General features: G+C 51.8%; 4 protein-coding genes across 4 annotated transcripts; 3 read left to right on the top strand and 1 right to left on the bottom strand.

The window, feature by feature from the left end:
* Positions 1 to 113: 113 nt before the first annotated feature.
* On the top strand, positions 114 to 3,100 carry PV07_00053 (ribosomal RNA large subunit methyltransferase J). Its single transcript, XM_016386470.1, has 2 exons — positions 114 to 258; positions 321 to 3,100. Exons 1-2 carry the CDS (start codon positions 222 to 224, stop codon positions 2,786 to 2,788), a joined length of 2,505 nt encoding a protein of 834 aa, XP_016253398.1. The 5' UTR covers positions 114 to 221; the 3' UTR covers positions 2,789 to 3,100.
* On the bottom strand, positions 2,945 to 5,790 carry PV07_00052 (uncharacterized protein). The gene has a single exon (XM_016386469.1). The coding sequence runs from the start codon at positions 5,576 to 5,578 to the stop codon at positions 3,464 to 3,466; it is 2,115 nt and encodes a 704-aa protein (XP_016253397.1). The 5' UTR covers positions 5,579 to 5,790; the 3' UTR covers positions 2,945 to 3,463.
* A 759-nt stretch (positions 5,791 to 6,549) lies between these two features.
* Positions 6,550 to 8,469, top strand: PV07_00051 (uncharacterized protein). Its single transcript, XM_016386468.1, has 2 exons — positions 6,550 to 7,869; positions 8,011 to 8,469. The coding sequence occupies exons 1-2, from the start codon at positions 6,952 to 6,954 to the stop codon at positions 8,188 to 8,190; spliced, it is 1,098 nt and encodes a 365-aa protein (XP_016253396.1). The 5' UTR covers positions 6,550 to 6,951; the 3' UTR covers positions 8,191 to 8,469.
* Positions 8,470 to 9,823: 1,354 nt separating this feature from the next.
* On the top strand, positions 9,824 to 11,848 carry PV07_00050 (uncharacterized protein; the record flags this gene model as incomplete). The annotated part of the gene is made up of 1 exon (XM_016386467.1): positions 9,824 to 11,848. The coding sequence occupies one exon, from the start codon at positions 9,824 to 9,826 to the stop codon at positions 11,846 to 11,848; it is 2,025 nt and encodes a 674-aa protein (XP_016253395.1).
* Between the last annotated feature and the right edge of the window lie 242 nt (positions 11,849 to 12,090).

Below are 12,090 nucleotides of genomic sequence, written 5' to 3'. Positions count from 1 at the left end.
CCAGCGCCAATCACAACCTAGATCTGTGTAGGGCAGCAAGCAACACTTCACTCGGAAAACAGATCGCCCCACCCTAAATTTATCCGATCTTGGCTCGAATTTTCCAAGTCCAAGATCAAAAAGTGCATGCAACGCTCATACCGGTTGTGCACACTCATCTAAGTGTCCGAGAGCAGTATCGCCGAGGCTGCTGTTGGTAAGCCTCTGGATTGTCATTCATAATGGCGATTCAAAAGAAGCACGGCAAAGGACGGCTTGGTATGCGCTCCGCCACTGATTTCGCTGTACGCTTGTGGAGACCTCAACTGACTTCCTCTCAGACAAATGGTACAAGCTCGCCAAAGAGAAGGGATACAGAGCTCGAGCGGCCTTCAAGTTGATCCAACTGAACAAGAAATATGGCTTCCTGGAAAAGAGTCGGGTGCTGCTGGATCTCTGCGCCGCACCGGGATCCTGGTGTCAAGTTGCGGCCGAGACGATGCCTGCGCAAAGTCTGATTGTCGGTGTCGATCTGGCTCCCATCAAGCCCATCCCTCGTGTCATCTCCTTTCAGAGCGATATCACCACAGACAAATGCCGAGCGACTATTCGACAGCACCTGAAACACATGAAAGCGGACACTGTACTCCATGACGGGGCACCCAACGTCGGTGTGGCATGGGTACAGGACGCTTTCTCGCAAGCGGAATTGGTCCTGCAGTCCATGAAGTTGGCGACGGAGTTTCTGAAAGAAGGAGGCACATTTGTCACGAAAGTCTTTAGGTCGAAGGACTATAACGCGCTGCTTTGGGTGTTCAAGCAACTCTTTACGTCAGTCGAGGCTACAAAACCGCCTTCATCCAGAAACGTATCTGCAGAAATATTTGTGGTGTGCAGAGGTTTCAAGGCGCCCAAGAAACTGGACCCCAAGTTCTTGGATCCGAAACATGTGTTCGCCGAGTTGCAGGATCCCACACCGAACAATGAAGCCAAGGTTTTCAACCCCGAAAAGAAGAAACGGAAACGAGAAGGTTATGAAGAAGGAGATTGGACACAACATAAAGAAGTCCCGGTCACCGATTTCATTCATACTACAGACCCGATTGCGATTCTAGGTTCAGTGAACAAACTCAGTTTCGAGCAGCCTCCCAACGGCGATCTCGCGTTAGCCACAATCAGCCGACTACCAGAGACGACGGCCGAAATCCGACAATGCTGCGCAGACTTGAAAGTGTTAGGGAAGAAAGAATTCCGGACGTTACTTCGGTGGCGGCTGAAAGTCCGCGATCAGTTTGGGCTCTCAAGCAAAGCTAAAAAGCAAGTGCAGGAGACGCAGGCCAAAGAGCAGGAAGGAGAAGAGGTGGCGCAGGTGGAATCGATGGAAGAAGAACTCAAACTCCAAGAAGAACTGCAGAGGTTGAAGGATCAAGACACCAAGGAAAAGAAGAAGGAGCGACGGAAAGAAAATGAGAGGAAACGAAAAGAGATTGTACGGATGCAGATGCACATGACTGCGCCGTATGACATTGGGTTGGAGCAGAGTGGCCCTGGGGCTGAAGAATCCATGTTCAGCATCAAAGCGGCTGATAAGGCCCAGAATGCTGTTCAGAACGCCAATGACGAGATGTTGGACGAGGACGACTCGCAGTCAGAAGCCCCGGAGGATGATTCGGAGAGTGATGAGGATGAGGTTGGCGACAGGCTTGAAAGGGAACTCGACTTGATGTACGAATCCTTTCAGCAAAGAAGGGAGGAGGCAGACGCAAAGGCGCGAGCAAAGCGAGCAAGGAGAGAGAAAGAGACTGATGAGTGGGAAGGTCTTTCCGATGACGAAGGCACATCTGGCGATGCAGCAACTGACACGGGCTCTGACGACGAGCAAGACGGCGTCCGGATGAAACAAATACCGAAAAGTGATGGTCTCTCCACCAAAGCAGCCATGTTCTTTGACCAAGACATTTTTCAAAACCTGGGCATTGATGATGGCCAAGAAAACTTGGACAAGGATAGTGCGATTGAGATGGACGACGATTCATCAGATCACACAGACTCTGTCGCCGCAAAAGTTCACACCTCGAAAGAGCGGCAACAAAAACCTCTCAAGTCAGCATTGAAGCAACAAGGGGCATCACTTCAATCAGCAGACGTTGATTCGGAATCTGAGGTTGAGTCTACACCTAAGAATAACACCTCGTCAACTGCGAACCCCCCACGTCCCGAAGACCCATTAACACCATCTGGTCATTTGGATATCGACATCATCACCGCTGAAGCCATGACTCTCGCTCACTCTCTCGCGACTAAGCAAACCACATCCAAAGACCTGATTGATGACAATTTCAACAAATATACCTTCCGCGACACCGATGGCCTCCCCGAGTGGTTCCTGGATGACGAAGACCGACATTCTCGCCCGATCAGACCAATCACGAAGGCGGCGGCGGCAGCTATCAAGGAGAAGATGCGCGCACTGAATGCCCGGCCCATCAAGAAGGTGCTGGAGGCGAAAGGGCGGAAGAAGATGAAGGCCGCCCAGAGGCTGGAGAAGCTCCGCAAGAAATCCGCGCTGCTGCTCGAAGACGAGGGCGTGAGCGAAAAGGACAAGGCCTCGACCATTTCGAGGATGATGGCGCGGGCGGCCAAGAAAGGGAGACCGAAGGAGAAAGTCAAGCTGGTCGTGGCAAGGGGGGCGAATCGCGGCGTTGCCGGCCGGCCGAGGGGCGTCAAGGGCAAATACAAGATTGTGGACCCCCGGTTGAAGAAGGATGTGAGGGCGGAGAAGAGGCTGAAGAAGAAGTTGAAGAAATAGAACCCACCGCAGTCGATGCACCTTCGGCAACAAGAGCCACATGTCGACTCGATGTCACGATGACCACTGTTTGATTTGGAGCGTGTCCTTCCAGTGCTTTGGTGTGATTGTACAGCCTTATACTAACCACCAGGGCTTTGTTAATGATGATCTATATGCTCCGTACGCGGTCTAGTTCAGACTTGCTTCCATTCTGTCACCGTCCGCCTGTTTTAACAGATTTATTAGACGCTTATTGCGTGCCTATGTACTCGGTATAGCCTCTATCCCATTAGCATTGGGAGTGCGCCAGCCAAAAAGGAACCAAACCCGTCAAACGCTCATTCGTTGTATAGTACATCGCGGCCTTTTTCCACGTCTCCTTTTCCAGCCTCTGACTGTGTCCTTTCAACGTGCAACCAAGATCCGCATTTGCTTTATACCAAATGGGGGGCAATTGTGGAGGCTGCGTCGCGGTTCGGTCTCCAGCGCTGGTATCACGCTGGTCGAGAGATGAGCGCGTTCTGTTCCCTAGATTTCCTGTACACTGCTGCTGGTGGTCGCGCTTGTGCTCTGCACATAGCTGATTGACGGCACAAAATGTACAGCAGGATCTCCCTGTGGAGGATGGATCCGACTTGGGTTGTGGGAACGGAATCTGCGCCATTCTTCTTAGAAGTCTCGATTTAAGGATCTTCACCATCCTCCAATGCCCCATCTGCTTTCGTCTCCTTCACCCTCATCAAATTTGTCCAACTCACTGCCATCGCCGGAGTAACCAATAAAGTCTCGATTGTCATCAGTCAAGCGTCCATACTCCAGAAGTAGCCGGAACATGTACACCTCGATATCCTCTCTTCTCAGCACCTTGTTTGCCCATTCGCGGCCCTGCCGAGCGAGCTTCTGTGCCTCTCTATCATGCCGAGCAACGAAGACACGGGGATTCGGGTCTTCGCCTTCCTCGGCGTGCTGTTTGTAGGGTTTGCCATATCCAATAAAGTATGTCAGGAGCCCGTATATGTCGTCGTATCGGTTGTCCACGGGAACAAAATGTCTCCATGCTAGAAGTCGACTATCGTGCCATTCGCGGAAGATAGTAGCCTTAAGTCCCAGACTCTTGCTTTGTAGGAAAGCGTGCCAACGGCCTGAGAATGAGTGTCCATCGACATCGATCAAGTATCTCGATTTGAACTGTGAAGTGAGCGGGACTTGTGGCTTCCAAGAGAAAACGCTGTTGTAGAACGAGCAATTCGGGAGACAGGACATTGGCTCGGTGAAGCCGATATCGCTATGACGATCGGCGAACTGTGATGGCTTGAATCGATCGTAAAGCTCGTAAGTGGTGTTCACCTTGCCCGGTCCATCATCTTTCTCTGTTAGAGTCTTAACCTCTTTCCCGGTAATGAGCATGTAGGTGCCATTGAAAAGCTGAACAAGCCTTTGCCGGTGCATTCTGTCCCAGTTATCCTCGAGTTGGACACCACCAGAAGTGACGCCGCGCCAGATGGTATTATCTTGCTTGTCGCGCCAATCAACATCTTCCTCCCCATCATAATCATATCGCTCGTCGTGCTGATAATACATGTTTGCTGGGAAGAGAATATCGTTGTTGACGCTAACCTTGCATTCGCCAAAGATGGGCACCAGCTTGTGGGAAGCGATGATGCTGCTTGCGGAATACAACATGCCATGCAGATCTTGAATAGTCGGACCAACTGTACAAAGGTCGGTCGAGAGGTTGAAGTTCTTCACAAATCCAAGCGTGGGCTCCTTGTACAGAGCATCCGCCTCTGCCACAGTCATCTGCGCCCGTGCGGGAGATTCTGGAGGACAGCCTTTGGCTGCAAGTTTCATGTACTGCTGACCGGCGGCAAAGATCCAGTCTTCACTCAGTCTAGTGGAGTGGTCCAGTTCCTTGTCTTCGAAGCTCATATCCAGGAGTTCCGGTTGATCCTTGGTAAAGCTGTCGGTGACCTCGGGCGCCATGACGCGTGTGTGGTACTCCTTTTCCAATAATTCTTGCATGTCTTCCCAAGGCACAATAAGCCGCGGTTGATCCAATCTATTCATAGGAATGTCCATGTCCGGAAGGAATTTGATAAACTTCTCGATGACTTTCTCCATGGTTTCGGATCTCCAACTTGGGTTGTCCACCCTGACCACCTTGTGGTTACGGATATGAATGACCGAGACACCAAAGTCGGGGTTTTCCCACATGTGGGCGGCATGGATGCGGATTTGGGAAGCATTGATCGCCCAGAAGGGGCGCAGGTCATCCATGACTTGTTCAAAATCGTCGACATTGAACACATTCCTCTTCCGTGCAAATTTATACCAGTCTTTAAATCCCGGCGGAGGATGTCTGCCATATTTGCTCCTGTATTTCTCCACCGTCTGCCTAAAGGTTGTTGAAATCCCTGTCTCGTAGGTCCGCCACGCATCGTCGGCTTCTTGCATCAACTGGGCAATCGGGTGCAAGTCGAAGTGCTCGATAGGTTGAGAGGTGGGAGGGGTCGGTTTCTCGGTTTCAATCTCATGTTCGGACTCAGGCTCCGGCTCGGGTTCAGGCTCAGGCTCAGGTTCGGGCGCAGGAGAAGGATCAGGTCCCAAGTCCCATATAGAGTCTGGATCGGGCGCTGAAGGGGGTAGTTTATGTTCGGTAGGGTTCAAATGGCCTGGAATGGGTATGTGGGAAGCGACGTCCCGGAAGTCGTTACCAGAGGATGAGAGGCCATGGAAGACGATGTAGAAGGCGAGTATACTGGCGATGAGGAGGATGATGCGTCGCTTGTTCAACTCGATAGGGCCCATGGTGCCTGGGCTGAATGGGTTGACGGGAGATGTGTTCCGCAAGAGATTTCTCTACGTAGTCATGACTTTGAATAAGTGGTGAAATAGACGATGCAAGTCCAATGTAGTGATTGTGCCACCCGGCTGCCACCGTCTCATCGAGTCATTGTTGGAGAAGGTGTTGAAATCGAACTCGAGCAATGATTCTTCAGGAGGTGGTACAGGGACCGTTGGGCACGTTGCAGGGGGCTGCGCATGTGGCGGGCGGGTGAGAATTCTTGAGGCGATTCCTATTGGCGGGCCTAGGCTTGTTAGCGACTTCCTATTGCCAAGGCTGTATCCCTCCACAGTGGCCCCGCCAAGACAGAGCTCCATATTGCATCTCATTCGTAGTATGTTCTCCTATCTGGCGAGGCTGGCTTCTCACTCCTCTCCCGGAATCAAGCACGACGCGTCGCAAGGCTGTACCGTTCCTCCAATATCAATGCGCGGAATTTCTGCATCTGAAGCCCAAAAGAGACTAAAGATAAGTGACCACATCAAGCCGTTGATGCCCCTCCGTATTGCCCTAACCTGATTAGGAAGGTTATCCGGCTAGTTTTTACACGCCGGCAAGTCAAACTGCCGTGCGACCGTTCCCACTAGATAGAACAATCAATCAATTCATGAAGTTAGTTCTACACTCCGTACCCTCACTTTTCGTGTTATTGTTACCACATTCCCTCCCTGGTGGCTCCAGCAAAGTCACTATTCATCGAGAACCGATACCAATGTCTGTAGGTAGCAAGTACTCAGTATTGTCATCCATATCTGCTACGAAAGATGTCACAAGGTCAACCTCAAGGCGATCAGCCAAGCCGCCTAGAGCAGGCGCCAGCTGGCATGCCAAGTTGACATGTTCAGCCGCACCTGATCATATGTAGATCTAGCAGCATATGACAAGGAAGGCACCTTTTTCATCATCTCCCCATCATTCTAGATTTTTCTGGTGAGACAATAGTCTGCATATTCGTTCAGAATGACGACAAAGGATCAGGTGTCATCAAGCCCCTGTCCAGCTGAAGATTCAATTGAGGAATGCTCCGTACGCAACCAGTATATCGGTATTCCTCGATTCCAGGTTGTCGAGCGTGTCGAGTGTGTCGAACATACAGCACTACCGGCAGAGCCAGGAAACACTCGTACTTCGTATACGTACAAAGCTCATGTTGACACTATCTCCGAGGAACTAGAGGGGCGGTGGACCTTGAATTCGTATGGAATAGACGACGATCAGATCTTGAACCATTTCAATCAGTCTTTGGAACATGTCCGAGAGCCTTCAATCACAGCGGACAATGCTTTGCAGCTCATAATCGTTGATCACAACGACAAGGACCCTGCGCAACCAGCCGATGCCAGAAGGAGGAGATGGAAACCCCACACTACGCCAATCATATTTACGTACGGTTGGTTTGCAAATCCTCGCCAACTTACATGTCCCCTCGAATCCAGGGAAGGACGCAATAACTTACGCCACCCTTACGCCACGTCTGTCGAAGGAAGCCGCAAGTCCTTCCTCTCTCCAGAATTTCCATGTTTATCGAGTCGCAGCCGCGGATTTCGACATGGTGTGGGCATTCGGGTACGAATCCAAGGCTATTTGCGGCATCGTCAGTCATTTCGGACCACAGGCAGGACGTATAACCACGGCCCTTAGGGACGACCTATTCGCACATAGATCCCTTGCAAGGCACCCTATGCTTCTTGGCCTACTGGCTCACTGTCACATTGCACCACAAATCGAAAATTGGCTGAACATCCACGCTGGTCGGGTTGTGGAAGCCGCTCGGGACAGTGGCTTCCACCACGATCTAGACATCGCGGAAAGACGGCGGGTGATTGACACTGAGCTAGGCGAGCGTTCTGCCATTGTGAGCGGAGTTGCGGCCAATATCGCGACGAACCGCTACTGCTGGGAAGGCCTATACGGATTGGCGAAATTCATAGTCCAGGAATGTGATCGGCTAGGACAGTCCCAGGTTCATGACGGCGGAGACCAGTGGCTGCGGAGTAATGCTTACATCACTCAGCATGCGAATTGTTGTGTTCTGAGTGCACTGGCATTGAGGGAGGAGGCAGGTTCCTGGCAAAAGAAGGCGGACATCCAGATCCAAGGGTTGTTTAACCTCATCGCTCAACGGGATCAGAACCAGAGTATCGGAATTGCGTCCACGTCTAAATCCATCGCCGAGGAAAGCAAGAAAGACAGCACCTCGATGAAAGCCCTCGCAGTGGTGACCATCTGCTGTCTGCCCGGGACTTTCATATCGGTGAGTCTTCAGCCCATTGTCCATCCGAACGACTTATGTGTTCAGCCCATTGCGCGCTGCAGAAGGCCGATCGAATTCCCTCTGTCAAGCAAATTTGTTCGCCCTGACATGCTGAATACTAACGGAATTTTTGCCTTCTAGTCTCTGTTCGCTATACCGTTCTTCCAATGGGATGCCGATTCGGGCAATGGCGTAGTCAACCAGCGGATCTGGGTGTATTGGGCTTTCGCGCTCCCGCTCACTGGCCTCATCCTGAGCCTGTTCCTCATCTGGGACCGGCACATGACCAAGCAGGCTCCGATTGCGAAGACTAAAAATTGACCAAGAAACAGGAGATTCAACGTCGGAATCTCGAGCTGTGTACTTTCCATTTCCGTCTTTGGACCTGAGCATGGCCTGAGCCTCGCCGCTTTAACCTGTGACTCAATGGAGGAACATGGTGAATTCTACTCGGTCCTGGGGACCGTCAGACTATATACCCTTGAGTAATTTACACAGGCCTACTAGCGCCGTCCGATGGCCTTCGGCCGAAGGCCATCGGGGTACCTTCCCTAACCGTCATTACATAGCCTTGGTAGGGCCGTCAGTCACAAACCTGAGCCTGTTCGGCACGTGACTGATCAAAGTGTCAAATTCAGCCTGAGCAACGGATTAATTGGGCCCATATCCGGGCCAGGGGGCCCTGTTCCCGGCACCCGCCTATAGTTGCTAATTTATCTCCTCGGCCAAGACCATAACTTGGCAACCGATTCTAGTTGATGTTTATGAAGGGGGCGCCTCATAGCCATGGTTGGGCGAATCCCTGTAAGCATTCTTCTCGTCCCTTATCGCCGAGGTGAAGAGCGATCTACCCTAGATTATACAAGTAGTTATCCGGCGGGTGCTAACGAAAATTACCCCTACCACCAAGTAGGTAAGTCGGACGAGGGTCATGCCACCGCGCTCCCTACGCCTCTCGCGACTCGGGCACGGGCTAGGTAACGCCGGCCTTCCCCACCGTTCGGGGCCAGCGGCAGTGTGGATAGCTTCGAGACTCTTCGTTCCTGGGAGTCGTTCGGCGTCCTTACATAGTTATCTATATTCACAGCTTTCGTTAGACGGCTCAGCAAATTCACGTCCAGATATTGATTAATGGGATGCGGACAACAACCTGCTGTATAGGCTTCTCTCGATCTGTGCCGTTGACGGATACGTTCGAACAGCTGGGTGCGGGCCGCCGACGAATTATTTATTAACTCTCCTTCGTCCGTCTTTCTTTTCATCTCATGGGTCCGCTGCCTGTCGAGACAACGCCGGCCTCCCTTGACGCCTAAGCTGTAAAGCGCACCAGCGGAATCCCGATCTGTCCTTTTGCGCCTCGCGATAAGCTAGGGAGAGTGACAGTCAGGCTGACAGGCTGCCTGCCTTTGTGGTTCCGACTCAAACTCATCGCATATGCCAAGGGCCCACCTAAGTGTTCTAGGAAGTCCCATATTGGTCAAGGGCGCGCTTAGCTGCTCGATAGGATTGCTCACCATACTACCCCAGCCTCGCGTCTTTCCATTTCTGGCTGGGCAGGTTTCAGCGTATCCTCGGTACCACGAAGCTCCTACTTACACATACCTCAGAAGAAGCTGGTAAGATGTACGAAGATATCGTCACACAGACAATCGTATACCCTGACTGCGAGATCATTTGCCCTCTTGTCGAGCTTTGCAGAAGGGTTTCGAGCAATGCTCGCCCCCATCTCACTAGAGGCATGTGCCAGGGTTGAAACAGCCACCAGGTCGCATGCTCATGCATGCCCTTGTCGAGGCTACTCTACCTGCATGGTCGTAGCTCGAGCAGCAACTACCCAGCCAGGCCATTTTCTGAGTCGAAATTGCCGCCCAAATCAGTATAACACGGAGGCCAAGTGCTTCTCTCCCTGTCTTTCAATGCTCTCCCTTGTGCTTTCCCTTGTGCATTGTTTGCCATGCCATTACTCATTTACTCGATCCTGTTGGCATCTTTGTCGCTGTCTGTCAGTTTAAACTACTATCTGTGGCCAGAGCTGGTCGAAAAGCTAAGAAAGCAATTCTTTTACGACTTGGAGCGATCCATAAAGATTTTCCGCACCTGGGACCCCGGTTTCAAATGCATTCATTTTATTCCAAAGCAGAAGAGAAGGTGCGACAATGGCATTCTTAGACAAGCGGCCCACTTCGCAGCAATGCTGGGCGATGTACTCCTATCATGCAACTTGGACGATGCGCCACTGCGTTCAATGCTACACTACTACTCTCAGCTCTGCCACTGCCAAAAACACCAGATTGTTGAGGAAAACGTGACTGGCATGGCGAAGAGATGGGAGACAGAGTTGAAGGATGCCTCATTCAGATCGTCATTTATCTTTTTCTTTGCCACCAGGCTATTACGGCATCGGCCTACTGGACATCCCCCCATTGAGGCTGAAGACGAGCCATCGGAAATCCCTGACGACGTCTTGAGGCAAGCATTAACTCCCTCAGGCTCTCAATCAGTTCCACAAAGCAAGCAGTTGGACGCCACCCGTAACCGTGCGAGAGGGAAATCCACCCCTTCTCGGGAGTCCTCGCCGTCATTTCCAAAGGGTCAAGATGTGTCATACAACCAACGCAGTTACTGGCGTTCGCCGGAAAGAAGCCCCTTACATTCGATAATTGCGAAGCCGCTCAACTCCAAAGAGCTCAAAGCCGGTTTCATTTACATCCTATTTGATCCAGATCATGAGAACTTGCTGAAGATCGGCCACTCGACCGAGCAGGAGACGCCCGAGAGACGTTGCGCACAGTGGACCGCTTCGTGCAAGAAAAAGAACTATAAGCTGCATAACATTTTTTATAGGACGAAGCATGCCAACCGAGTCGAGTCACTTGTATTTTCGGACCTGGGCAAAGACCGATATGAGATTTTCTGCCGCTGTGGGACAACCCATAGGGAATACTTCATGATCAGCATTGATGAAGCGGAAAGAGTTATTAAATACTGGGTTAACTGGATCACAACGCTGACACCCTATCGAGGCATCACACTCAGCCATGAATACTTAACAGGAATGTTCCTTAGCGACACCTCCCCGTCTGGAGAACAAAAAGTCATCCCGGATCATGTGAGTCTCTTTCTCCGTAATTCCAGCAACCGAGAATGGCTTGACCTCGACGTCTTCCTTTCCAAACCTGCTCGCAAAACGACTCCTCCTGCGGACATACTGCAGGCTCTCCAGACGAAGGAGGCTGAAGACCATTCGACAGAGGTGCAGACAATTCTGCAGAACCAGGCTAGCGATACTCATTTGGAACCTGAAAAGATAGACGGGGAGCCCACCAATGCAACGTCTCCAGAAGAATCCGCCAACAGAGTTCTGGAAACGCCCGAAATCACGCTCCCGCTAACGCCTCTCGACTCGGAACCTGGAAGTTTTCGTAGACTACTCTTTCCTGCAACATCAAGCGCGAAGACCACGGCTCCGTCTTCTCCTCTTCCGTCCCCAGCAACCATGCCACCCTCTCCCAGTCTTCCAACGTCGTTGACATCATCCCCAGCCAGCTCTAGCGAGAATATTTGTGATGCAGAAGAAGAGACACCTTTGAAACCCAAAGCTCGGAGAGGTGGCTCTGGCGCGAAATACCCTCGCCAACGAAGGGAAGGGGAGCCGGATGATGGCCTTGTTTTGGATCCCGTTGAGCCCAAGGTCTTGCAACGCAAACCCCGGTCTCGGCGCAAAGTGTCAAATATCCAAGCACGTACAGACCGGCCAACTCTCGACGCTGCTGTTCAGTCCTCGCCGATTGTTCCGCTTCGCTCTAAAGAAATCATCGACCTGACACTCGAGGACGAAGATAGTCTAGATCCTAATCATAGGCGAAGAGCGTCTGCACCGCAAAGGTTACTCACGCCTCCGGACTCGGGAATCAGCAAGAGGAGGACAAGCCCGAGGCGCTTGAATCTAGACAGGAACCTTTCTGCTGGTGAGGCATGACTAGACACGACACCCCGGCTGAGTGCAGCAACTTGGCGGAGCACTCAGCAGCTTGCACAGGTCACGTGAGTCTGCTCCTCCGGTCAGCAGGAAAGAATCCAGCGGTTGAGGGAGAAGGAATCATTTTACTAGATGTTAAGAAAGATCAGGGTGCCTTCCCGAGAACCCCCTAGAGCCCTCCTTTGGGCCCTCGTTAAAGCTTGACAGTCTGAAGGAGGGAGAGAACTTGGGTCACTGCCCCG

The sequence above is a fragment of the Cladophialophora immunda genome, assembly GCF_000835495.1.
Source record: "Cladophialophora immunda strain CBS 83496 unplaced genomic scaffold supercont1.1, whole genome shotgun sequence".
NCBI classification, from domain to species: domain Eukaryota; kingdom Fungi; phylum Ascomycota; class Eurotiomycetes; order Chaetothyriales; family Herpotrichiellaceae; genus Cladophialophora; species Cladophialophora immunda.
The sequence above is the reverse complement of the archived record's forward strand: the minus strand, read 5'-3'. Positions and strand labels throughout refer to the sequence as shown.